The 26,616-nt window shown below is 39.7% G+C and overlaps 1 protein-coding gene across 1 annotated transcript; it reads right to left on the reverse strand.

Moving 5' to 3' along the window:
- Nucleotides 1-1,215: 1,215 nt before the first annotated feature.
- PDIA3 (protein disulfide isomerase family A member 3) lies at nt 1,216-26,544 on the reverse strand. The gene is made up of 13 exons (XM_019442302.2): nt 26,232-26,544; nt 20,609-20,687; nt 19,016-19,133; nt 10,905-11,012; nt 9,355-9,484; nt 5,812-5,928; nt 5,396-5,521; nt 4,607-4,789; nt 3,713-3,821; nt 2,750-2,878; nt 2,134-2,213; nt 1,735-1,792; nt 1,216-1,525 (listed from the first exon to the last, which is right to left on the reverse strand). The coding sequence occupies exons 1-13, from the start codon at nt 26,396-26,398 to the stop codon at nt 1,412-1,414; spliced, it is 1,518 nt and encodes a 505-aa protein (XP_019297847.1). The 5' UTR covers nt 26,399-26,544; the 3' UTR covers nt 1,216-1,411.
- Nucleotides 26,545-26,616: the final 72 nt, after the last annotated feature.

The raw sequence follows: 26,616 nt of genomic DNA on the forward strand, positions 1-26,616 counted from the left end.
GCTTCTGTGTCCTCTGTATAAGTTTGTATGCTTTCCTTAAACTCTTCAAGGCAATAGTTATTACCCACGACTATCTATTTGTACCATTTCTTGGGTGCTCTGAAAAATTAGATCCCCAGATCCCAGCCCAGGTCTTATGTATTAGAATCTTCAAGGTTATGGTTAGGCATCTTTACTTTTTCAAAGCACTAAGGATGATCTTGCTATGTATTTTGCTATTAAGGCTCTATCAAATCCATCTTATAATTTGCAGCTAGAGATTACAACAGGAATAAAGTTCTCTTTTTCAACCCATAGAGGTTGAGGATCATCTACAAATAGGGCTCCTATCTGGAATTATCTAGTACTAAAAACTTTAAATACAGATAGGATTTGGATTTACCCAAAAAACAGGGAAATTCATTTGAACAAAAGATCATGTCAGTCTTATCCTTCTTTTCCCCCACTGTTGCAGAAGAAAGTGGATGCTTCATTCACAACCAGGAATGATATGCCTTTCCCAGTTCCACTGGAGAAGGAAGTTAATGGGCCACACCTGGGCTGTGGGGGAGAGAGGTGCACCCAGCAGTGTCAGCAATTCCTGAAACAACTTGGATGGAACCCCAACCTGATGCCACACCCATACAGGGCATTTTTGGGCAGAGACTAGCCTTGGGAGGTATAAACATGCTCAGTTGCATGACAAGGGTAAACAGTAACCCATCCTTAGGGTATGGGCAGGGCCTGAAACAGACCCAACAAAAAAAGTCCCTCACCTGTTGTTGTCATCAGGCCAGGGGCCTGGGCAATAAACATGTAAAGACAGAAAATGACGAAAGGTAGAATGGATTTATAGGTGATGACTATGGACCTAGTTAGCTGGTCTATAGCAGCAACTGACCAATATGGTAAGCCAGTAGCTCTAGGTGTGACTATTGAAATCAATGAAATTTTAAAATGTAGTTCTTAGTTACATTTCAAATGTTCAGTAACTACCTGTGTTAGACAATGAAAATTATGGAACATTGCCAAGATTCCAGAAAATTCTATTGGACAGTGCTGATCTAAAAAATCTTTGGTTCCCTATCTCCTGGAAAAAAGACAGTTTAAAGGGGGCTCATTTATTGTCACTGTTCCAAATGTACAAAAAAAATTAGAAAATAACCCCCCAACTCAATCCCCCCCACTCCCACAACATTACCCCCAACACAAATAATTTTCCCAAAACCACAAACATCAACTGGTCCTGGTATTTCCATAAACAGTGCAGCTAAGAAACAGTTTAGAGAAAATTTAACGGGATTCAGATTATATCCATTCTGTCCTCTCTGCCCTGAGAGTAATAATCCCATATGGGTCCCAGTCCTCCCCAATGGTTTTCCCATCTCTGGTGGAAGAGTCCTTTTACAAAGTGGCATGTTTGGCTGCTGCTTTAGAGATCCTCCTGTGCCTTCTTCTTCTTCTTGGCTTTTTCTTCTTGAATTATAGGGGGGTTTGTTGCCTCTCGCTGTAGATAGCTAATAAAATCACTTAATTCACGGCCACCCTGAAAACAGAAAGATTACTCTGAAAATTTAACCTTTTAAAGAACCCTGGATTTTTTCTCCCCAATAGGAAGACTTTTGAGTTTATAAAAGCACGTTAGCAACCACATACATTGACTATGAAACTGAAGTTTCCAGTTAAGTAAAATTTAAAGAACTGAATATGTATGTGTATGTGTGTATCTGTGGGGAGATGAGACAACGCACTTACTTCGTATTTCTTTGGGTTTAGCTTCTTGTTGGCTGGAGAGAAGTAGATGGTAGGAAAACTGGGTAAAAAAAAAAAAAAAAGTGAACTCATTTTCAGATTCCAGGGTAAGTCCAACATATACTTCCCCAATAACTTTCTGGGAATAACTTCTCTTCATGATTTCTATTTCTGACCAGATACCACTCTCTATCAGTGGCTAGGTTACATCCTATCAAAGCTCACAAATCTGTGCCAGTCATGTGGACCCTTGCAGCAGAACTCTAAGCCAAAAAGGCATCTGGTTCCATGCTCAAGTGCAGTGAGGGATCCACTCCCTAAACTATGCCCAATAAATGGTTTGCAAGCTTACTTTTTCCTATCAATTGCCTAGACACTTTTATTAGCTTTTAATCTACTTACCCTCTGACTTCATATGGAGAAGGCACATCATTGGCTGTAGCATCCATCTTGGCTATGATAATATTTGGGTCTTTTCTGAGCTGTTAATAAAAAAGGTTAGACCTTTAAAGTTTCTGGTGACCAAGGGACACTTAGTCAAATCAACACTTAAAATAACCTCATTTTTAAACACCTGGATAAGTTCTGCTCCAGTAGGAAGTGTAGTGACACTTTACATAATATCTAGTTTTCCAAAGGCATCCATTTCTCTCTTGGTTTCTACATATTAAGACTCTGTTTATAGCTACCTTCAAAATTACCTGACTTCCATAAGACATTACAAGGGAAACATAATGGATTCATACACGCCATTACCAAAATTCAGAAGCCTGGATACTTTTAACCACAATCTAGATTGAGTCTAAGGAGTGGAATATCAAAAATAGGTATCTGAGGCACTGCACAGGCTAGAGACACTAGCGGGTCAGCCAGGAGAAAATAAAGAGTAGACAGCTGGAAAAAAAAAAAAAATCTACCAGGATACAGGTACTGAATTAATTAGGGTAACTAGCCAATGCTGAATTATGTGTCAACTTCCCAACTCAATATTTATCTTCAGAATATGGTTCAGACTTACCTTCTCTCCCAGTTCTTTATACTTAGGCTCCAGATTCTTACAGTGACCACACCAAGGAGCGTAAAATTCAATCAGCACATCTTTATTTTCATCATTCACTATTTCATCAAAATTCTCTGCTACCACTACCTGGAATACACCAAAGATTCTCTAGTTGGTAAGGCAAGATGAAGAATAAAAATTCACCACATGCTGTATTTGTTTCTGCACCTAAACCCTATCAAAATGTGCTGTGTTGTCCCTGAAAATATGTCACTGAAACCCAAATAGCATCTACAGACTGTATTAAAGATGTTTCTGACCATTTTCCAGAAACAACTCATTCCCAGGTCTGTCACCTGTCAAACTTTGTTCAGTAAGTCATAGGAAATAAGTGCTACCCAACCCTTCCTTAATCTCAAAGCAACAATCTCAAAACTATTCTTAGAGGTTAGCTTGCTCTACCCTGAAGAGTAACTTAGTTCTAATATAAATACTAACAAAAATTCTATGAAGCCGGCACCTGGGTGACTCAGTCGGTTAAGTGTCTGACTCTGGATATCAGCTCAGGTGATGACCTCATGGCCATGAGCCTGAGCCTCGCATTGGGCTCCATGCTCAGTGGAGCCTGGGATTCTCTCTCTCCCTTTCTCTCTCTGCCCCTTCCCCACTTGTGCACATTCTCTCTCAAAATAAATTCTATGAAGATTTTATACTCTTGCCCCTTGAGCATCATGAGCTCTGCCAATGCTTATTTTATGACTCAGGGAGAGGAGGACAAACAAAACCAAAAACATGACAGCCAACAAGGTCTTCACTTAGACGAAGCATTTTTGGAATATGAGAAACGAGAAGAAGGGGCACCTGGGTGGCTCAGTCGGTTAAGAAATGAGGAGAGTCAATTATATCTCAATAAAACTAAGATCGGGGGACAATGAGGAGAGGCAGCTGCTTAGAGCCTTGGTGAAGCTATGGGCACCTCACCTTTACTGGCCCGTCATTGCTCTCTGGGATGGGCTCAGACTTCAGGTATCTCTTCAGGTTGCCATCAAAATAATCCTGCAGGAATCTTTCAAGAGCCTTGCCATCACGTCTGCAATTGAAAGACAAGGGTCAGGTTTGTTAATCTTCTATTGAGAGGATTAAAAGCAATTTTTTAGTTTCATATTCTAGCTCCAGTTTCAAGGTTAGAAACTGGAAGTTAAAAACAGGAGGACCTTATCTCTCAATATGCAGATCTACTGACTGAACAAAAAACCCAACCACCTCCTATATTTGTAGCATATTCTTTGCGAATCAGAAAGGTCAGAGATGGAAGAAAACACTGGTTTTCTGGAAAGTCACTTCTGCAGAAGAACCAGGTCAGGTCTTTTTTGCTCTGAAAAATACCACCTATTTACAGTATCTTGTTTTACTGATTTCCTCACAAGGAAGACTTTTCTCTCCAAGTCTCAGAAAGTGAAAAGTCCTAATTTTGTGGGGTTTTAAGATATTTCCATTCCCTGAGTTCACTTTAGGCCAGTAAGTATTCAAAGAATAAAAGACATTTTACAGGGATGAGAGGGGGTTGCAATGGTTTGAAATTACATCAATCTCAAGAGACCATTCAATGTTCTCGATGTACTATTTTTAATAGCAAGGTAGAAACAATCATGTAAGTATTCCAAGCTGCCATCCTTTTGCTAATTTTCAGAATTTATTAAGGATTGTGATCCTTAAAGTCCCTAAAATTAACTAAGAAAAATGACAATCATACGTCTTGGCTAGAAGACCTATCTTCACATTCTAACGTTCTTCTTTATAAATTCTCAGTAGCGTAAAAGGCTTTACATTTCTTTGCAGAATCCACTCCCAAACCCACATTAACTTGTAACTCACGAGAACTCCTCCTGCATGACAAACTTCTCTCCTTTTGCAGTTCTGATAGCAACAACAGGAATATCTCCAGCAGTGCTTTCCAAGCCAAAATCAGAAAGTTCATGGCTAAAGGTTTTGCGGCTAGCTACAGCAAAGCTGAGTTTGTTTCCAGCATCTAGGAATTTCTTTGCTACCATCATCACTCTGTGGGAAATAAGACATATTTACACCAAGATTTATATCATGGTGGTAAACCACTTCTGAAATCAAGAAGCTAGAAAGCAAAGACTAAATTTTACAGCCCACCAGCCCTCTGGAATCAGTCTAAACTACATTCTTGGCCACTGACACAGAATCATGGTACACTGTTAGGTCTTACTGAATTTCACTGCCAAACTGGTGGTACCAAATAGTCCATTCCCAATGAATCTTGTTATACTGTAATATAACTAAAATATTGCAGGCATAACGACTGATCTGAAAAAATTTATAAGGGTAAAATGCTCTAAGAATCTTGATGGGCAAATAGGCACAATATTTTAAACAAATTCTAGATCACGTTTGCATTTTTACTGGGAGGTTAGGAATCAACTATGTCACAGGCAAAGGAATACCTATGGAAGATATGCCCAACAGATTATGTAAATAGTTTATGTTATTTGTCCTTAACAGCTTTAAATGTGGTTTTTGGGAGCCAACTGTTCCCATTCTAATTGGCTGTGACATCATACACTGTAAGAGGATATTTAGAAGAAAGTGTTTATATATTAGGCAAACTTGTTTATGAAAGGGAAAAATTATCCTTATTACCTGTTTCTCCAGTAGTTGGAACCTTTGGCATTCTTTTCATAGTCCACATCATAGTAAGCCACAAGTAAGTCCTTCCCCTGCATCAAATCTTTATTGTCTTCTGTCATGTGAGGGCAGATACCAAAACTGAAATAAATAATCCATTATCAAATCTGGCAGGTTCAGCTAGGTTATGGAATTATCACAAAGTAACTGATAGCACTTAGAAAAGCAAAAGAAAATTCAACATAAAGAAAAGTACAGAACAATATACCCTCTAAGAGTTCTAGGTTCCACACATTACTGCTTTAATATAAACTTCAACTATTATTGTTCAATCCTTTGAATGAGGCTATTTAATCCAAAACGTGGGTCTGCTTAATAAGTGAGGTAAGCAAACTAAAATGAAGCCAAGAAATCCCAACCAAGGTACTCACATGTTTTCTTGGATAAATTTTTTAATCTTGCCACTGGTCATTTTCTGTTCTACATATGCCACAGTCTTGTCCTCAAATTTGTTCATCAGATGTGAAGGACGAAACAAGGTGATACCCCTTAAAAAGAAGGTATTAGTAGGTAGGCAGGAGAACAGTCTTCAATCTTTTATTTAAAGCTCAGACCATCTACTCTTGCTGCTTTTACTGTCACCACTTAAGCACATAAGGACTCTTTTCTGGGACCACAGACTTGGCAACATGACCACAGACTTGGCTAACCACCTTAATCTCAAGTGCAATAATTGGATATAGTTTAATAAACCTTGAGTTGGAAAGTTAGGAGACTGTGGTTCTAATTCTAGCCCCACCATGATCAATGGAATCCTTTTGGGCTTCAGTTTTTCCATCAATGCAAAAAGGGATTTAAGGGGGTTAGAGTAGAGGATTAATTTCCAAACCTTTAAAAATAGTAACAGAACCCAACTTACCCCCAAATTCCAAGATGCACAATAAAGCAGAGCTTGCTCTTACTGGAAGGTAACTTGCCCTGCTTTCCCACATAGAGAATTATTTCACTACAGAAAATACCTTTAAGATTCCTTCCAGCTGAAAAATTCCAAAGGTGGGTATACAATTATAAGTAATGTTTAGCTTGAGTTCATCCTGTCCTAGACTTCTCTATCCCAATAAACCAAGTTTTACCACTTTTTTTCTTGCTGGTACTATTTTGCCCCTCTACCTAAACCAGCTTTCCTCACTCCACTGAACACTTGAAACAAATTCCTTCTTTAATTTCTAAACTTGTTCTGCTAAAACTAAACCCCAATTTGGTCTGAGTCACAGGTTTATATCAAGTATCACCTTTCCCAGAAAATACCACTATTTTAACTACTAATCTCTCACCTCTAGGTTCACCGTCATTCATTCCTCCTCCCCACACTGCACATACACCCACACAGAATTTTATCACTTGTTTTTGGCTAGGTGTCAGCACCTTTATTAGAATTTTTTTTTTTTTTAATGTTTATATTTGAGACAGAGAGAGAGAGAGAGACAGAGTGCAAGCAGGGTAGGAGCAGAGAGAGGGAGACGCAGAATCTGAAGCAGGCTCCAAGCTGTAAGCTGTCAGCACAGAGCCCAACACAAGGCTCGAACTCACAAACCACAAGATCATGACCTGAACCGAAGTCAGATACTTAACTAAGCCACCCAGGCACCCCTAGGTGTCAGCACCTTTAATTCCTTATATCCCACTCTCACTCTTCCAGTATTAACCACAGACTTTATGTTAATTAAAACATAGGCATTTTATAGCACACAGGGAAACTACATAACAAAAGGGAACCTAATACAAACATGCTGGGCAAACAAAAATGTGAACAGGGCTAAGATTTGTTTTTTTTTAGTGTAGTTACAAACTTCAGAGCAGTTATTCCCCCCAAAATAGAAATCCAACAATTCCAAATACACTCTTTAATGATGTTATGACCTTGGTGTACACGTGATGACCTTAAGACCCCTTTCATGTAAGGTCTTCTCAGTAAGACTTCTAATCAGAAGCTGATAGGCCACTTTAAAGGCAGCCATAATAAATATATCTATGGTTAACAGACTAATGGGTGAAGTGCTTAATGACCCACAGGTGGCTCCACATTCATTTACAGACCTGGTATGTCTTAATCTAGAAGTTAGTCAAGCTTACAACTTTGCATCTAGACTTTCTAGGTTCAAATCCTAGTTCTGACATTTACCTACTGTGAAGCTAGGGAAATTAACCTCTTTGAATACTTTCTCCTCTATAAAATGAGGATAATAACAGATGTGTCTCACCAGTTGTTAGGAAGATTAAGTGAGTTAGCAGTAAATAGCACACAGTAAACACTACATAGTTTGTTAAATATAAATCAATAACAGTAGCTCTTGGCACACCTTTCTTCTTTATATGCTCACCCTGAGTGATCTCTTCTAGTCTCATGGTTTCAGTAATTATTTACGTGTGCTTGATCCATAAATGTTTATCTCTAGTTCAGAACCTTTCCTGAATTCTAGTCTCAATCATCCAATTGTCTACTGGATCTTCACTACATGGTTGTCTCAAAAACTTCACACTCACTGTGCCAAAAGGAACTCATCATCATTCCCTTCATATTTAAATTTGTTACTATTCATCTTTACTAGCTCGATGATAACTATGGTTGACCCAGTCATCCAAGTTTTTAAAAACCTAGACTCACTCTAGATTTTCCTCTTTTCACACACGGCTAGGGACTAAATCCTAACGTTTATATTTTCTATACTCTCTCCTTCTTCTCCGTGACCCTAATGCTGCCTTAATTTAGTCTCTGAGAGATCACACTTAGTTTAGACTCTAACTCCCTTGCCATTTCTCCCCCTTCAAACCATCATCACATGGGTTCCAGCAACTTTTCTTCTGAAATACAAAATCACATTACTCACCAGCTCAAAGCCTTTAATGGCTCTGAAATGTCTAAAAGATAAAATAAAAATTCTTTTGTGTGTACTTGGGGCACATGGGTGGCCCAGTTGGTTAAGCATTCAACTTCGGCTCAGGTCATGATCCTGCAGTTCTTGAGTTTGAGCCCCGCATCAGGCTCTGTGCTGACAGCTCAGAGCCTGGAGCCTGCTTCAGATTCTGTGTCTCCCTCTCTCTCTGCCCCTCCCCCGCTTGCATTCTGCCTCTCTCAAAAATAAAAAATAAACAGTAAAAAAAATTGTTTTTAATTCTTTTGTATGCATTTCCAAAGTCTTCTATAATTTGGTTTCTGATCTTTCACTATGACATCATTTACAAACGATACTCCAGCAGTACTACAGATCTCAACATTCCTAAATTATTTCATTACCTGGGGCCTTCACTCCTGCTGCTCTATCTGGTATAAATTTTTCTTTAAATCTAGAATAATTTTTATTCCAACTGCCAAAACTTATCTTTCAAAACATACCTCAAGAATTATGTCCTCTACGAAGTTTTTTCTCTTCCTTTTTTTTTAAAGTTTATTAATTTATTCATTCATTCATTCATTCATTCATTCATTTATTTAGAGAGGGAGAAGGAGGGGTGAAAGGGAATGGGAAAGGACAGAGAGAGGGAGAGAGAGAATCCCAAGCAGTATCCACACTATCAGCGCAGAGCCCAACCCAGGGCTCAGTCTCACGAACTGTGAGATCATGACCTGAGCTGAAATCAAGAGCAAGATGCTTAACCAACTGAGCCACTCAGGTTCCCCAGAAGTTTTTTCTGATACTACTCCCCATCATCAAAGAAAAAAATCACTCCCTCTGTTCTTCCCGCATGCCCTGAATATGTCTATAACACTTGACACTTGCCCACTTGACACTTACATTTTTTTACATATTCACTGTCTCCCTCTACTAGATGGACCTCAAAGGCAGCAATAGTTTCTAGCAGTTGGCTTAATGCCTAGCAAGTGTTCAGTAAATCTTTTGGGCCTAAAAATCACCAGTTCACACAATTAGTATTTGGTACAGAAATCTACAAAGATAGTCAACTCAGTCACTTACTCTCCATTATCATCATATTTGTTCACCAGAGACTCCACATTGGTGTGTGCAAATCGGTAGTTATCCCTCAAGTTGCTGGCTGCTTTTAGAAACTCAGAGTGAGCATCACTGAATAAATCCTTGAAAAAACCTGTACAAAAAGTGTCAAACACCAGGAAGAAACAGTATTGAAACATATTCAAACTTAAAAATTTTTTTCCATAACCTTAATTCTATTTACAAATAAGCCAAGTGAGATAGACAAGAGGACTAGGCCTGCTTTGCCATGACTACCTAGGATATATGACAAAATAACTTAAGAGAATTTTCCCCCTACCCTTTAAAAAATGTTTGTCCAAGGGAGTCAAGGGAGAGAATTTGTCAGAGTTCAGGTCTTATTATTATTATTTTTTAATGTTTATTTTTGAGAGAGACAGAGCACAAACAGAGGAGGGGCAGAGAGAGAGGGAGACAGAAGCCGAAGCAGGCTGCAGGCTCTGAGCTGTCAGCACAGAGCCCGATGTGGGGCTTGAACCCATGAACTGTGATATCACGACCTGAGCTGAAGTCAGATGCTCAACCGACTAAGCACTCAGGCACCCCAAAAAACCTACCTGTTTCTTAAATGTCTGCTTATAGTTAACGCTTTGAAAATATACAGAATCAGTAATATCCAGACGGTAAGAAGTAGCTTTTAATCAAATTTAAATTATAAACCATCTTCTACTGCCAGAAAGTTAAGTTTTATTATAATAAGACTGAGAGAAGCACAGTTATAGGTTTAAATTCATTTTTTAAGTCAAATGTATTACACATTAATTTAAAACAAAATAAAGAGGGGCGCCTGGGTGGCACAGTCGGTTAAGCGTCCAACTTCAGCCAGGTCACGATCTCGCGGTCCGTGAGTTCGAGCCCCGCGTCAGGCTCTGGGCTGATGGCTCGGAGCCTGGAGCCTGTTTCCGATTCTGTGTCTCCCTCTCTCTCTGCCCCTCCCCCGTTCATACTCTTGTCTCTCTCTGTCCCAAAAATAAATAAAAAACGTTGAAAAAAAAAAAAATTTTAAACAAAATAAAGAACACTCCAGATGTAGAATGTGTTTAGTTCGTTCAAGTTGTTTTAAGGATAAAATGAGATACCGCAACACCTGAGAAAGCAAAGGTTGCTGTATAAATATACACAGATCCTAGCAATTTAATCTCAAGAACTAAATCCCCTACTACTGTGAAAACAGGTTTATTATTTACTAGTGTCCTCCCACCTTAAAACATTATTTTCAATCTTAACTACTCTATTGAGTTTAAATCTCAGAATTTGAGATGTTATAGAAAAAGGTGTTTTCCTATTTTGGGTGTTTAATTGAAATTAAATCTTTATTTGTAAGAACACAAAGCCACTCAAATAAAACCAATTTTTTCCACATTATAGTGATGCTGACCTAAATCTATGAGGTGTTTTTTCAAGTGCCCTTGAGGTTTCCTAAACTGTTTTAACTTTGTCGTTTACTCAGATATTAGAGGGTTTTTGAAACCGAGTTGATGATTTTGTTGTACAATCAAATATTTGCTACTTACCCACCACAGAAGCATCTTTATCACTAATGAACTTCTCAAATTCTTCCTCAGTCCTGAGAGGAACGGAAGCTGGTCCAGCCTGCTTCTTCAGGTGGCTGACAATTCCATCTTAAAAGATAAGATGAAAGATTATACCAACACAAATTTCTAATTTTTGAGAAGGCAATCGCAATCATTCACATATTCAAAGTTCAAAAAGAGGGTGCCTGGCCAGACAGAGAAGCATGCGATTCTTGACCTCAGGGCTTGGGGCACCTGGGTCGCTCAGTCAGTTGAGTGTCCAACTTCAGCTCAGGTCATGATCTCACGGTTCATGAGTTTGAGCCCCACGTTGGGCTCACTGCTGTCAGTCCAAAGCCCACTTTGGATTCTCTGTTCCCCTGCCACCCCTGCTTGCACTCTCTCTCTCAAAATAAGTAAAACGTTCAAAAAAATAAATTAAAAAAATATTTTAATAAAAAGATAAAATCTTTAAAAAAAGTTCAAAAGGATACACAATGAAAAGTTTTCTTCCTTTGTCTTTAGTTACCCAGTTTCCTCCCTATAGGATGTTTCAGTTTTTTGTCTATGTATTTTGCATTAACAAGCAATTACATATTTTTTCTTTCTTTTCTCCCCAAATGGCAGCATATGCATAGGCTCTTTTGTATTTTCTTGTCATTGAATATAATTTAAAGATAATTTATGCCAAAATACATAAAAAGCTAGCTACCTCAGTCTTTTTTATAGCTGTATAGAGTTTCACCGCATGGATGTACTATAATTTATTTTACTAGACACAAATGATAGACATTTGTTTCCAGTTTCTTGCTGTTATAAATGATCCCGCAATAAACAACCTTGTATTAATGTCACTTTGCCCATGATTGAATAGATCTGTAGGTTAAATTCCTAGAAGCAGATTCACTGGATCAAAGAGTACATGAATTTATAATGGTTAAACTACCCCCTCAAAGAGACTGTACGTATTTATAACTCCTACCCAGGATGTATTGGATGTATTAGTGTTATTCACTCTGCCTAGAACATTCTTTCCCCAGATATCCTCCTGGCTCCCTTTCTCATCTCCTTTAGGTCTTTACTCAAATGTCATCTTCTCAATGGTGCTCTCCCTGATCATCCCATTGTAAACTAAAACCTATTCAACCTCCAACACTCCTAAACTCCTGTCCCTGGCTTTATATTTCTCTACAGCACCTTTTACCCATCTAATTAATACTCTGTCCTTATTGTTTTCATCTATCTCTCCCCACTACAAAGTAAATTCCAAATGCATAAGGATGCTTGTCTGTTTTGCTCAGTGATATATACCTAGCTCTAGGATAACTTAGCAGTTAAGTCTGAGAAACATCCACTTTGCAAATAAAGTAAGCAAATATCTCTTATTCTCAAGTAGCAGAGTCACTGGTAGCCTTACATTTTAAAGGCAGAAAATGCAAAAAAAACAAAAACAAAACAAAAACCAAGCAGAAGATGCAGTGACTTGGCTAGCCTGTGTAAGAGTTTAACTATATATAGGTGAAATTATGCCACGTATAGGATCCACCTACATCACACTTCCCTACTGAGGTGAAATGGGCTAGATAACTAAAACAGTTTAGAAAACACAAAAACACAAAAAAATCGTCTTATCCCTTAAGCCTAGTTGACAGACCATTAATCTACTTTCTTCTGGGGTCCATTAAAACCATTCATAGGCTCACAATGCCCAGAGGCTAAACAGGCAGTGCTCCTCCTCCATAATATTCTACCTCTTGCACCTCCTTTCTCTTCTTCCCTTTTTTTTTTTTTCTAATTTTTTTTAATGTTTATTTATTTTCCAGAGAGACAGGGACAGAATGTGAGTGGGTTAGGGGCAGAGAGAGGGAGACACAGTATCCGAAGCAGGCTCCAGGCTCTGAGCTGTCAGCACAGAGCCTGATGCGAGGACAGAACTCACCAGCTGTGAGATCATGACCTGAGCCTAAGTCGGACGCTCAACCACTGAGCCACCCAGGCACCCCTCATCCCCTTTCTCTTCTAAGTACTCTCTTCTAAGTACTGAGACACTACACTGTTTAACCCTTTCAATACAAAATAGTCTGTATTTTTTCTAATGTTTTTTCCTTCTCTTTCCAGTCATGGACTGTTTTGTCCCTTTTAAATGTTTTCCTCAACTCACATAGGAGGGGTTGCATCAAAAGATTAATTGAAATTGAATATATTTATTTAGCCTTCAAGAGGATCATTATTACTACATCATGATATAAATTATAAAGAACATTAACCTGGGGCTATGATGAGAAATGTTTTCTCCTAAGAATTTAAAATTCTTTGGAAGGTAAAATGGGAGTACGGAGCAACCACATTAAGCAGGAGAGCAAAGAGCATAATTTGTAGAGGAGTACATGAACAAGTAATAAATTCTAAGTACCAAACATCTGACCTCCTAGTCAGATACTGAGAAATTCTCAAATTTAAGAAATCTAGGTTATAGCCCAAATGAGAATAGCTGACCAGTTGCAGTCTAATTGGGTTCACTTATAACTTAGTTAGGACCTGTTCAAGTTCACAAAAACATTTCAATATTTCTAACTGCAAATTCTACCCTAAATTAAGTGAATAAAATCTGAAAGGTAGCATGGATTCTTTAACACTTTTTACCTCAGGAAAAAATTTTTGTTTCCTTCTGTGCTTAGACATACCAAATTTTAAGTGTTAGCTAAATGACCTCAGTTGAGGGGCGCCTGGGTGGCTCAGCCGGTTAAGCGTCCGACTTCGGTTCAGGTCATGATTTCATGGTCCGTGAGTTCGAGCCCTGCGTCGGGCTCTGTGCTGACAGCTCAGAGCCTGGAGCCTGCTTCAGATTCTGTGTCTCCCTCTCTCTTTGACCCTCCCCCATTCATGCTCTGTCTCTCTCTGTCCCAAAAATAAATAAACATTTAAAAAAAAAAATTAAAAAAAAAAATGACCTCTGTTGAGCTGAAATATTTATTCATGCATTCAACAAAGAGTTACTGAGTATCTACTAGATGTGAGAAAACTTAGGTGAAGACAAAGTAGTAAATAAACAAAGGTCTCTGCTTTCCTAGAGCTTACAGTGTAAGTAAATCTCCAAGTAAGTCACCAAATAATAAATAAAATCTCCAAATAAACAATTAAAAATATAATAACTGGCACTATATAGAGAATTAAGAAGTTGATGTCTTAAGAAAATGACTGGATGGCTACCTTAGGTCTGGTGGCCTGGGAAAGCCTCTGGGAGGTGAAATTCAAGCCAGTATCTCCATGACAAAAAGGAGCAAGCAATGCAAACATAGCAGAAGATCATTTTGGGTTGTGAACAAAACCAGGGCAAAGGTCCTAATAAGGTGAAACAATCTTGAGATGATAGGAGAGTTAGGCAGCAGCCATGTTACGTAGAGCTTTGTATATAAGTAACCATCATGCATACTGAAGAAATTCCATCTCCCTAAAATACCCAACTGAATCCCTTTTTTCTCTTAGCTTTCCATCATGAAAAGGTAAAATTTGCATGTTTATTTGATAGACAAAGACAAAACTGTCCAATATATTTTTTCATCATCAATTATAGGGCCCTATACCGGACTTCAAGCTGTATTACAAAGTTACAATCATCAAGACAGTATGTTACTGACACAAGAACAGACACTCAGATCAACGGAACAGAGCAGAGAACCCAGAAATGGACCCACAAACGTATGGCCAACTCATCTTTGACAAAGCAGGAAAGAATATCCAATGGAATAAAGACAGTCTCTTTAGCAAGTGGTGCTGGGAAAACTGGACAGCGACATGCAGAAAAATGAACGTGGACCACTGTCTTACAGCATACATAAAAATAAACTCAAAATGGATGAAAGACCTAAATGTAAGACAGGAAGCCATCAAAATCCTTGAGGAGAAAGCAGGCAGAAACCTCTTTAACCTTGGCCGCAGCAACTTCTTATTGAACAGGTCTCCGGAGGGAAACAAAAGCAAAAATGAACTAATGGGACCTCATCAAAATAAAAAGCTTCTGCACAGCAAAGGAAACAATCAGCAAAACTAAAAGGCAACTGACAGAATGGGAGAAGATATTTGCAAATGACCTATCAGATAAAGGGTTAGTATCCAAAATCTATAAAGAACTTACCAAATTCAATACCCAAAAAACAATCCAGTGAACAAATGAGCAAAAGACATGAATGGACACTTCTCCAAAGAAAACATCCAGATGGCCAACTGACACATGAAAAAATGCTCAACATCACTCATCATCAGGGAAATACAAATCAGAACCAAAACGAGACACCACCTCACACCTGTCAGAATGGCTAACATTAACAACTCAGGCAACAACAGATGTTGACGAGGATGGGGAGAAAGGGGAACCCTTTTGCACTGCTGGTGGGAATGCAAACTGGTGCAGCCACTCTGGAAAACAGTATGGAGGTTCCTCAAAAAATTAAAAATAGAACTACCCTACGACCTGGCAATTGCACTACTAGGTATTTATCTGAGGAATACAGGTATGCTGTTTCAAAGGGACACATGCACCCCAATGTTTATAGCAGCAATATCAACAATAGCCAAAGTATGGAAAGAGCCCAAATGTCCATCGACAGATGAATGGATAAAGAAGATGTGGTATACTGGGACGCCTGGGTGGCTCAGTCGGTTAAGCGTCCGACTTCGGCTCAGGTCATGATCTCACGGTTTGTGAGTTTGAGCCCCGTGTCAGGCTCTGTGCTGACAGCTTGGAGCCTGGAGCCTGCTTCAGATTCTGTGTCTCCTTCTCTCTCTGCCCCTCCCCAACTTGTGCTCTGTGTCTCTCAAAAAATAAATAAATGTAAAAAAAAAAATTAAAAAAAAAAAAAAAAGACGTGGTATATATATACAATGGAGTATTACTCGGCAATCAAAAAGAATGAAATCTTGCCATTTGGAACTACCTAAGAGAAATAAGAGAAAGACAAGTATCATATGACTTCATATGAGGACTTTAAGACATAGAACAGATGAACAGAAGGGAAGAGAAGCAAAAATAATATAAAAACAGGGAGGGAGACAAAACATAAGAGACTCTTAAATATGGAGAACAGAGTGTTACTGGAGGGGTTGTGGGAGTGGGGGATGGGCTAAACGGGTAAGGGGCATTAAGGAATCTAGTCCTGAAATCAGTGTTGCACTATATGCAAACTTGGATGTAAATTTAAAAAATAAATTAAATAAATAAAAGAATATTGTAGGAACAACCATAAAAAAATAAAAAATAATAGGCTCTATAGGATCCAGTCCCTATTTGCCTTTCAAACTTCATTTGTCATCTATGCTAATTACACTCCAGCCACATGGTCTTTTCTGTCCCTTGAACATATCAAGCTCAGTTATACCTTAGGGCCTTTTTGTATACCTTAGAGTCTTCCCTCTGCTTGGAAGGCTCTGGCCCAGATCTCAAGGCTAGCTCATTCCTATCATTCATGTCTCAGCTCAAAAGTTACATCTGATAACTCTGATGATGTGGTACTCCCAAACTCAATCACTATCATATGGTTTTATTTTTCTCCTTTTTAAAAAAAAATTTAATGTTTTTTTCTAATTTTTTTTAACATTTATTTATTTTTGAGACAGAGAGAGACCGAGCATGAACGGGGGAGGATCAGAGAGAGAAAGGGAGACACAGAATCTGAAACAGGCTCCAGGCTCTGAGCTGTCAGCACAGAGCCTGACGTGGGGCTCATACTCATGAACTGCAAGATCATGACCTGAGGCGAAGTCGGACACTTAACCAACTAAGGCACCCAGGCGCCCCAATGTTTTTTTTTAAATCTTTGATGGGGGGGAGGGGAACCACAGGCACGTGTCAGTGGTGGAGGGGCAGAGAGAGGGGAACAGAGGACCCAAAGCAGGATCTGTGTTGACAGCAGAGAGCAGGATGTGGGGCTAGAATTCATGAATCATGATCATGACCTGAGCCAAAGTTGGACACTTAACCGACTGGGTTACCCAGGTGCCCCTAATTTTCCCCTTTAATGCTCTTATCACAAATTGAATTTATCTTATCCATATATATTGACATTGATTTTTCATTGTGATAAAATATACACAATAACATTTTTAATTCATTTTTTTAAAAAGAGAGTATGGGGGCGCCTGGGTGGCTCAGTCGGTTAAGCGTCCGACTTCAGCTCAGGTCACGATCTCGCGGTCCGCGAGTTCGAGCCCCGCGTCGGGCTCTGGGCTGATGGCTCAGAGCCTGGAGCCTGCTTCCAATGCTGTGTCTCCCTCTCTCTGCCCCTCCCCCGTTCATGCTGTGTCTCTCTCTGTCTCAAAAATAAATAAACGTTAAAAAAAAAAATTAAAAAAAAAAAAAAAAAAGAGAGTATGTGTGTGAGCGGGGGAGGGGCAGGAGAGGGAGATAATCTCTGCAATGAGCATGGAGCCCGACGTGGGGCTCAATACCAGGAACCTGGGCTCATGACCTGAACCAAAATCAAGAGTCAGATGCTTAACCAACTGTGCCACCCAGGTGCCCCATCTTAACCATTTTTAAGTGTACAGTTCTGTGGCAGTAAGTACATTCACATCGTTGTACAACCACTCTTCGGTACTCTTGTTATCTTGCAAAAGTAAAACGCTACTCATTAAATAAAAAAAAAACCTCTATATTTTCTTCACCCCACAGTCCTTGAGAACTATTCTATTTTCTGTCTCTACGAATTTTACTATACTAGGAACTTCATATAAGTTGGCATATCATGGTATTTGTCTTTCTGTGATTGGTTTATCTCACCGAGCATGTCTTCAAGGTTCATCCGTGTTACAGCACATGTCAGAACTTCATTTTCTGAGGCTGAGTAATATTCCACTGTATTATATATGCTTATTATATAATGCTTTATATTATATATGCTTTATATATAATTATTAATAATATACCACATTTTTTAGGTTGAGTCATCCAGTGATGCCACACTTGGGTTGCTTCCACCTTTTTGCTATCATGAATAATGCAGCTCTAAACACAGGTGCACATATGTACCTTCAAGACCCTGCTCTTATTTCTTTTGGGTATATATCCAGAAGTAGAATTGTTAGATCACACAGTAATTCTATTTTTTTCAGGAATTTTCATATTGTTTTCCATAGCAGCTATAGCATTTTATATTCATACTAACAGTACACAATGGTTCCAATATCTTTGCATCTTCATTGACACTTATTTTCTCTGTGTGTGTGTGTTTTTTCTTAATTTTTTTTTTAATGTTTTATTTATTTTTGAGACAGAGAGAAACAGAGCATGAACAGGGGAGGATCAGAGAGAGAGGGGGAGACACAGAAACTGAAACAGGCTCCAGGCTCTGAGCTATCAGCACATAGCCCAACGCGGGGCTCGAACTCACGAACCGTGAGATCATGACCTGAGCCGAAGTCGGACGCTTAACCTACTGAGCCACCCAGGCGCCCCTCTGTGTGTGTGTTTTTGATAGTAGCCATCCTAACGGATGTGAAGTAGTTATCTCTATATAGTTTTAAACTTGTTTGTTGCCCTTTTCTCTTCATTTCCCAGAATGTAAGCACCATTAGAGTAGGAACCTTGTGTTTTGTTTATCAACAAATACAGAGCACCTACTATACCTAGAATATCTGGCACCAAGGAAGTATTCAAAAAATATGTCAAATGAGAAACTGCATAGTAGACCTCCTAACTCAAGTTCAAGTATTTTCTTTTTTTTTTAATGTTTATTTTTGAGAGAGAGAGAGAGAGACAGTGTGTGAGTGGGGGAGGGGTAGAGAGAGATGGAGACAGAATCCGAAGCAGGCTCCAAGCTTCGAGCTGTCAGCACAGAGCCCAACCTGGGACTCGAACTCACGAACTGTGAGATCATGACTGAGCTGGAGTCAGACACTTAACTGACTGAGCTACCCAGGCACCCCCAAGTTCAAGTATTTTCTATATTACTTATATAATGTTCATTTAGAGAAGTCTTTTTTAGATACCAAACTGACCTCTTAGGAGGATTTTTTAAGACTGAAAGTTATGTTATATAGAAAAATATCATGTTCCCACTACAAAAAACAGAGCACTTAACAAATTCAGTTTCCAGAACGTAATCCAAAATTCTTACCGGCAGTCCTGGGCCCATCATAAGCACCAGCTTCTTCACCATCTCTAAATATCTTCAGGGTTGGATATCCACTGACTCCATACTTATTACAGGTATTCGTGTTAGCAGTACAATCAACCTAAAGATTAAAATACATGAACCATCTGTTATCCAGATGCCTGTTGCAGGCTCCTCCTATATTCCCCCAATACTAAGACTGGTCAAATCATAAAAGGATCAAGCAATTCTTCGCACACATGCCACAGAGTATTAGATTTTAAGGGCAGACTGGTGCTGGGCTAGCTGGATCAGAACCACCTAAAGAATTCATTAAAATTTAGATTGCTGGACTTCCTACAAAATGCACAAATGACTATTTAAAATCTGACTTCGAAGTCTCTATTGTTTATAGCAGCGGTCTCGGCCTTTTTTCTGCCTTAGAGGGAGCGCCTGTCAGCTGAGCATCTGACTTCAGCTCAAGTCATGATCTTGTGATTCATGATTTCAAGTACCACATCAGGCTCACTGCTGTCAGTGCAAAGCCTGCTTCGGATCTTCTGTCCCCCTCTCTCCGCCCCTCCCCTGACTGCACTGTCTCAAAAATAGGTAATCATTAAAAAAAAAAAAAAAAAAAATACATGAGGGATAAATCACTTAAATTACTAATAGCATCTTACTTTGATAATGATGATTATCAAGGGGATGTATGGATGTACCCTTTGGGGGGGGTGGAGTATAATTTAATTTGGCAAATCATCTAGAGTTTTAGCAAAGGTGTCAATACTTAATATGCTAGTTTGAATATGGGCTGACCGATAACAAGACAGATCTAGTGAGGCCTATTAAGAAGAAGGAAAACAACTCCTATTTAACCACTTACTCTAAAGTAGGTTATGCATTAGGCACTTTGCATATGTTATTTCTTTTACTCTTCACAAGACCTGAGGTATGGTCCCAATAACATAAACTGAGGTTTAAAAGTAATGTGTCCATAGTAACACAGGCTATAGCCACACAAGACAGGAATTAAATCATGACTCAACTTTTTCCCCCCTATGGCAAATCGCCATAGAAACATCAGGATCAAAAGCAATTTCCAAAAACAGTTGTATATATGCATGAACTATTTATTTGAGACTGGCCAAGATGTGAGCTTTTACAGTGGAGCAACTATGGGTTTGCTGTAATAATGGCCAAACTCTAGAAGCATTATTTTGATTGCAAAAGCAAATACCGAGTTTATAGCTGACCAGTTAGTTACATACTTATAGCACCTTGTCATTTTCCTATTCCAGTCACTGTGAATATCATAAGGTAGTTTAGGGAACTCATTTATTTAATAATTTTTCTGTAACCTTGACTACTATATTTTTACTTTCTATATTTGCCCCTTAAGTCTTATTTACCATATACTTTACTTCTTATGCCAGTAATTCCCTTAGTTTCACTACTTTTAATCTTTTAAAACCAAAATTAATACAATAGTTGTGTATTTGCCCAGAAACTAGTGTTCTCTCTTCTTAGCACCTAAGAGTAAAGAAAATGAATGTTAATTTTATAAACTATTATTTAAAATAATTAATTCTCTTTAATGAAGAATCTGTCTATACTCACCTTTGCTAATGGGACTATTCCTTTTAATCTGGTTGCTGCAGCTTCATACTCAGGGGCAAGCCTCTTGCAGTGTCCACACCTATATAAATATAACAAAAAAACAAAAAAACCCAAATTCTTAGTTTAATCCTTCAAGATTGTCAACATTTCTCTAGGAAAAATCTCAAACTATAATACTACTTTTGAACTAGTAGCTGCTTCCAAAAGCAAAAATATCACCTGAACAACATTCATTACTGATAGAGTAACCAGAGTTCTCACAAGGTAAAGGTACGATCCCTAACCTGAGTTTGACTCTGTAGGACTGGCTCAGTTCAGAGCAGCCATCTATTTTCTTCTCAATTAAAAGTATAACTGAGGGGCACCTGGGTGGCTCAGTCAGTTAAGTATCCGACTCTTTATTCTGGCTCAGGTCATGATCCCAGGGTCATGGGATTGAGCCATGCATTGGGCTCCACACTGAGCACGGAGCCTGCTTGCCTGCTTAACATTCTCTCTCTCCGTCTGCCCCTCTCCCCTGCTCATGTGTGCTCTCTCTTTAAAAAAAAAAAAAAAAAAAAAAGAGAGCCCTGAAAACTACAGTCAGAATTACAACCCACATTAAAGAGGGAAAGAAAGGGCTCAAGCCTTTCAAAGTAATTAATGAAGATAAAATGATGGGCAAGACATGAACAATTCCATCCCTGGTAGTATTTCCCAAAGGAAGGTACATTTTTTTCCCCCTTGGGAAATCAGCACAGTGGTTCTTAAAAATAGAGTGATTGATAACTTGTATATAAGGTTTCAAGTATGGTATTAACTCTTTAAGAATCACCATCAAGTACTTTTTCTCCATTCCTTCAACAGGAATCCCTTTGTCCAGAAACCCAGTTTGAGGGGGTAGCAGAATGAGGCCCAAAAGGCACTCATTTTCTATAAATAGATACTTCAGCAGCTGTTGGGGAGCCTCTTTTTCTTATCAACCAAGTTTCAACACAGCATTAGAATGACATACTTAAGATGCCAAGTCCCATGTTTACAGCTACACAATTCATCTGACTGTAAGAACTGATGAGGATAAAGCACTGTCAGAATATTTTCTCAGAGGGCCATCAGAAACACCTGCTCCTATGTCTGGGAAGTCCTAACAGTCCCTCGGGCACACTGTATATGCAACAGGGGGAGAGGGAGAGATTTCTCCTCAGGGTGTAGCTAGTACCAACTATAAATCATCTCTTCAAAACCCAGTGGGCTGCACAGGCCCTTTGAGAAGGTACGGTAGTTCTGTAACCTCCCCATAGAGAGCAAAAACAGAATTAGAAAACAGAAGGAAACTTGGAAAACACTTAACCTGATAGATTTCAGAGCCAATACTCTCAAAATTTATTTTATTAATTGATGGATAAATAACTTGGAAGCATTTTACCCCTAAAACTTGTTTAAAACATCTGACTTTGGCTCAGGTCATGAGCTCATGGTTCATGGGTTCAAGCCCTGCATCGGGCTCTGTACTGCCAGTGCTTGGGATTCTCTCTCTCTCCTTCTCTCGCTCTTAAAAATAAATAAACTTAAAAAAGAAAAAAAAAGACTGTAATATTAGATGTTCCTTAGTGTCACATATTTACTAAAAGTATGATAAATGATAAACACCAAATTCAGGATAGGGGAGTACATAAGATGGGGAAGGGATGTACCAGAGGCTTTGACTATACTGGCTTTAATTTTTAGACTGGGTGGTGAATAAACGGTATTCCCTATATTTCATGGATGCATATTTTACTGTATCTGAAATTGGCATGTGCCCTGCAACCGTCATAATTTCAACGGTAGCATTTCCTTCTTTGTGAGACATAAAATAAAGATTCCTCTCACAATCAGTGGCATCTTAGGTGTGTCTGAAATATGGTATTACTCATTACATTTTCTGTATTCCTTTTATTTATTAAAAAAATTTTTTTTTAACATTTATTCATTTTTTGAGAGACAGAGAGACAGAGCATGAGCGGGAAAGGGGCAGAGAGAGGGAGACACAGAATCCAAAGCAGGCTCCAGGCTCTGCGCTGTCAGCACAGAGCCCGACGAAGGGCTCGAACTCACGAACTGTGAAATCATGACCTGAGCCAAAGTCAGATGGTCAACCTACTGAGCCACCCAGGCACTCCTCTGTATTCCTTTTATATTGCATAACTCACGTACCTGGACTGTAATGAAAATATATAAATTCTAACTAATCTAATAAAATAAACAATTTATCTGAGAAATTCAGGCTTTTGGGAACATAGTAAGAGTTCCAAGATAGGAAAAAAAATTGTTAAAGGGAGTGAGAATTGGATCTGGGCCTTTAAGGATTTAATGCTTCAGCTAGGACCTGTCCTGGGGTATTTTAGATAAGGGGAATAGTAGAGCAAAGGTAAAACTACTAGTGAAAATGATACATTTAGAGAACTCCGAAGGGTTTTTTTGTTGTTGTTGTTAAGTGATAATGTGTTATTTGTATTAAGAATACATCCGTCAGCAATATATAGAAAGAAAGGGGGAAAGTACAGATAAGAATAAAAGCCACCTAGAAGATAATATATTTCACAGGGCAGACACTGAAACTTGGACCAGAGTGACAGCAATGAGAACATAAAAAAGAGAAGAGAGATTTCTGTTGAATATGCAATTATCAAGAAGGCTGAGGCAACAGATTTAGGAATAGTTTCACCTCAACCATCTGAAAACATTTGAAGAGAAAAAATAGCATGAAATAATTAGACCAGACCAGTGGGTCTCAACACACAAACTCACGAACACAGATGCATATAAAAAATATCCATGGGGGGGGGTGCATTAGAAAGATTGTATGCTTGGGCCCCACCCTGGGACTCAACTGAATGATTCCTCCAGCAATCTGGGAGTAAACCAGGGTTATGGGGAGGTATGTAAGTGGCAAGGCTGCAACTGAAACCCACTGCCCTTAGCATTGGCTGCATCCATAAGGTCATCAAATGCCCCCAAGGAAGGACCTGTTTAACAAATTCCAAAGAGACTGGAGGAGACTGCCTTCTTCAAATTCACGAGGAATGGAATTCAGGTGGAGTTTGAAGGTGAACATCAAGATTAACCACTACTTCTTTCACCCAACCCTAGACAGTATTAAAACACAAACAATTCCATCACCTTCAGGGATGGTATCTAGCAGTTAATAATAAATCCCCACATATATTCACTCAGCAATCATTACTTCATTTGATAAAGGTCTCTGACAGAAAAACTGATGTAGTCCTTTCCCTGTCTGGAAAGGGTGATATTAGGTGTATTATTAGGTCCCAACAGAAAGGCAGGAGCAACCAGTTAGTTGTTCAAGGAAAAAGTAACTTTTGAGCTAAATCTTTTTGAAAAGACCAATTTGGGGTGGGCAGGTATACCAGGAATTCCAAATAAAGGAATCGGCATGTACAAAAAAATACTCCATTTTATGCTATCCATATGGTCTTTTTCTGTATGTACTCCAGAAATGCTGTATATCAAATGTCATTGAATGCTACCGTCCTAGATGGCAAGGCACAAATCTACAACATAAGTAGATGTTGAGGACTTAAAACTTAATGCTGATCAGTAAGTTTTCAGAAATCATCAATAAATTTTCAGATATTATCACATTTAAATAGTGCTATTTATTTCCCCAGAGAAATCTGGATACTCCCATTCTTACAAACTACAGACGATTAACTCCATAATGGAAATATCAGTCTATAAACTCAACCGCAAAGAAATCTTTCACTTTCACTACAAAATGAAAGTGCAAAAAATACCCAAAAACAAAGGAGATGAAAAACTTGCTCAAAATAGGTCAATTTAGTTTCAATAAGGATTCTTTAACTGTTCCTATCTAACTTGTGAGCTAGCTCTCTTGATCTGTACACAGGAATACAGCAGTCAGAAAATATTTCCAGCTGAAGTATTAATAAATAAAAAGTTGAATGTGAAGAAATAAGGACATGATCAACACGAGACTTCCTTGATTCCAAATTAGTCATTCAGAAAACTGATTCTTCCTGCCAGCATTGTGGAGGATGACCTTACCTTCTAGACCAATTAAAAGCAAACACCACAGCAGAGATCCACCCAATTTGGGGGATAGTTTAGTGCATGACAGGATATGCAGTTTTTAGGGAAGCAGATACAACAATTTAAATTAGGAAAGAATACCTTCAATCAAAAAAAAAAAAAAAAAAAAACCTGCTTTAAACTAATAGTCTCATAGCCCACTATTCTGCAGTAATTCACTCTATGTTGACCCCTGTAGTCACAGAAGCACCACCCAGTTCTGATTACAACCCCATCCTGTCACTCTAAGTACAGTTACACCCCTTCAAAGTTAACAGCATGCTTAATTGATTGTGAAGAGCTGTTTCTAAGGGAGAATGTGACTTCTGGAGATGTATAAAGAGCACATATGATTTGTAATCAGTACTACCAGTTAACCACACAGATGTCCTGGACACAAAATCTGTTGCCTCTAACACATCTTTCTGGTTCAGGTGGTCTTCATTACAGGACTTTACCCTCAGCAGGTCAGCCCAGCCCTTGGTGAGTGAAGAACCAGTCAGAAGTTACACACCAACTTTGTTTTACTGACACTTTTGAATACAATTCGTTTTTAACTAATGGTATTGTGGCAGGAGGAGATAAAAAATCAAGTACTGTAATTAGTATGGATATATTGAGCCATCCCAAGTTTTAAATTAATCATGGCTCTCTGTGGGAAAGATCTGGGAGTTTAAAAACAAACGAAAACATTCCGGTCTACTTGGCCAGAAATCCTATTTGCTGTCTCTCCCTACCCCCAACTTTTTGAGTTAGTTGTATCCTAAGGAGTTTACACCCTTGTTCAGTTATATCACCCTGAGGTGGACTACTTCTCCCCACAGTGGTTACTTTCTCACTGGAGTCTTTCACGGCATTTTTCAGAAATTCTAATTAAAATTGACACTTCAGACAGATTCTGATGAAATGATTCTTTTTACCTACTTTTTTTTTTTTTTGGATGGGATTCTGCTGGTGCTGAGATGTGATTAGCTTAATGAAAAAAGTGTGCACCATGCGATGGGACAAAATAACTGCCTGCCTCAAGAAAGCACTTATGACCATTCTGCAGCCACTGAGTGACCTTGGCTAGAAACCAATGGCTGCGGGACGTGGGGCAAGAAGAAAGGAAGTGCTCTGGGGGCCCAGGGCCTCTGCACTTGGTGAAACGTTCGCTTCCAGCATAAGGCCTTGGGATGCCTCATTTGTAGGACGCAGAGCATTAACACTAACTCACCCAGAAACTGTAAAGATACCAATCTAAGCGGGGTAGGAGGTGGTTAAACCTTCTGCAAATAGGAAGTGCCGCAAGAGCACGGAGGTAAGGATGTGGCCCTGCGTGAATGGGGCCTTCGGGTTTCCTTCCCGGATCTTGCTCCTAGGCGATCAGCACCGACTTCTCTCTCGGCAAGGCAGCGCGGCCCCCCGGAGGTGGGAAATTTGCCGGCTGCAGCGAGGCCTGCTGGAATGGTGGGAGGGCGCCGGCGCTGCGTAGGCCCAACCGTTCCCGCGCCTTCGCCCCCGGCCCAGCCCGGCTCTCCCTCCCATCCACGCCCCGGCTTAGTGGCCTCACCAAGGGGCGAAGAACTCGACGAGCATGAGGCCCGCAGAACCCGTGTCCGAGATGCGACTCTCGAAGTTGTCGTCAGTGAGTTCCAGCACGTCGGAGGCGGCGGCGAGACGGGCCGCGGCGAATAGCAGCGCCACGCCCGGGAACAGGGCTCGGCAGCGGGGGCGCATGGCGACGAGGTGAGGTTGGGGGCGGCCGGGAGGGTCGGGGCTCGGCGGGGACTGCAAAGGCCGGCCGCGACCACGCACCCTCTGCTTGCGCTCGCGCGTCTGGCCCAGGCGGACCTGCAGCCGGAGGTCCCAACCCCCCAGCCCGGCTCGGGCCGCAGTGTGGCAGCCTCCGATTGGCTGCGTGGCGCCTGCGTCGGGCGGGCGGGACCAGCTGGTAA

The sequence above is a fragment of the Panthera pardus genome, unplaced genomic scaffold (genome assembly GCF_024362965.1).
Source record: "Panthera pardus isolate Hobbes unplaced genomic scaffold, ASM2436296v1 HiC_scaffold_24, whole genome shotgun sequence".
Taxonomy (NCBI): Eukaryota; Metazoa; Chordata; class Mammalia; order Carnivora; family Felidae; genus Panthera; species Panthera pardus.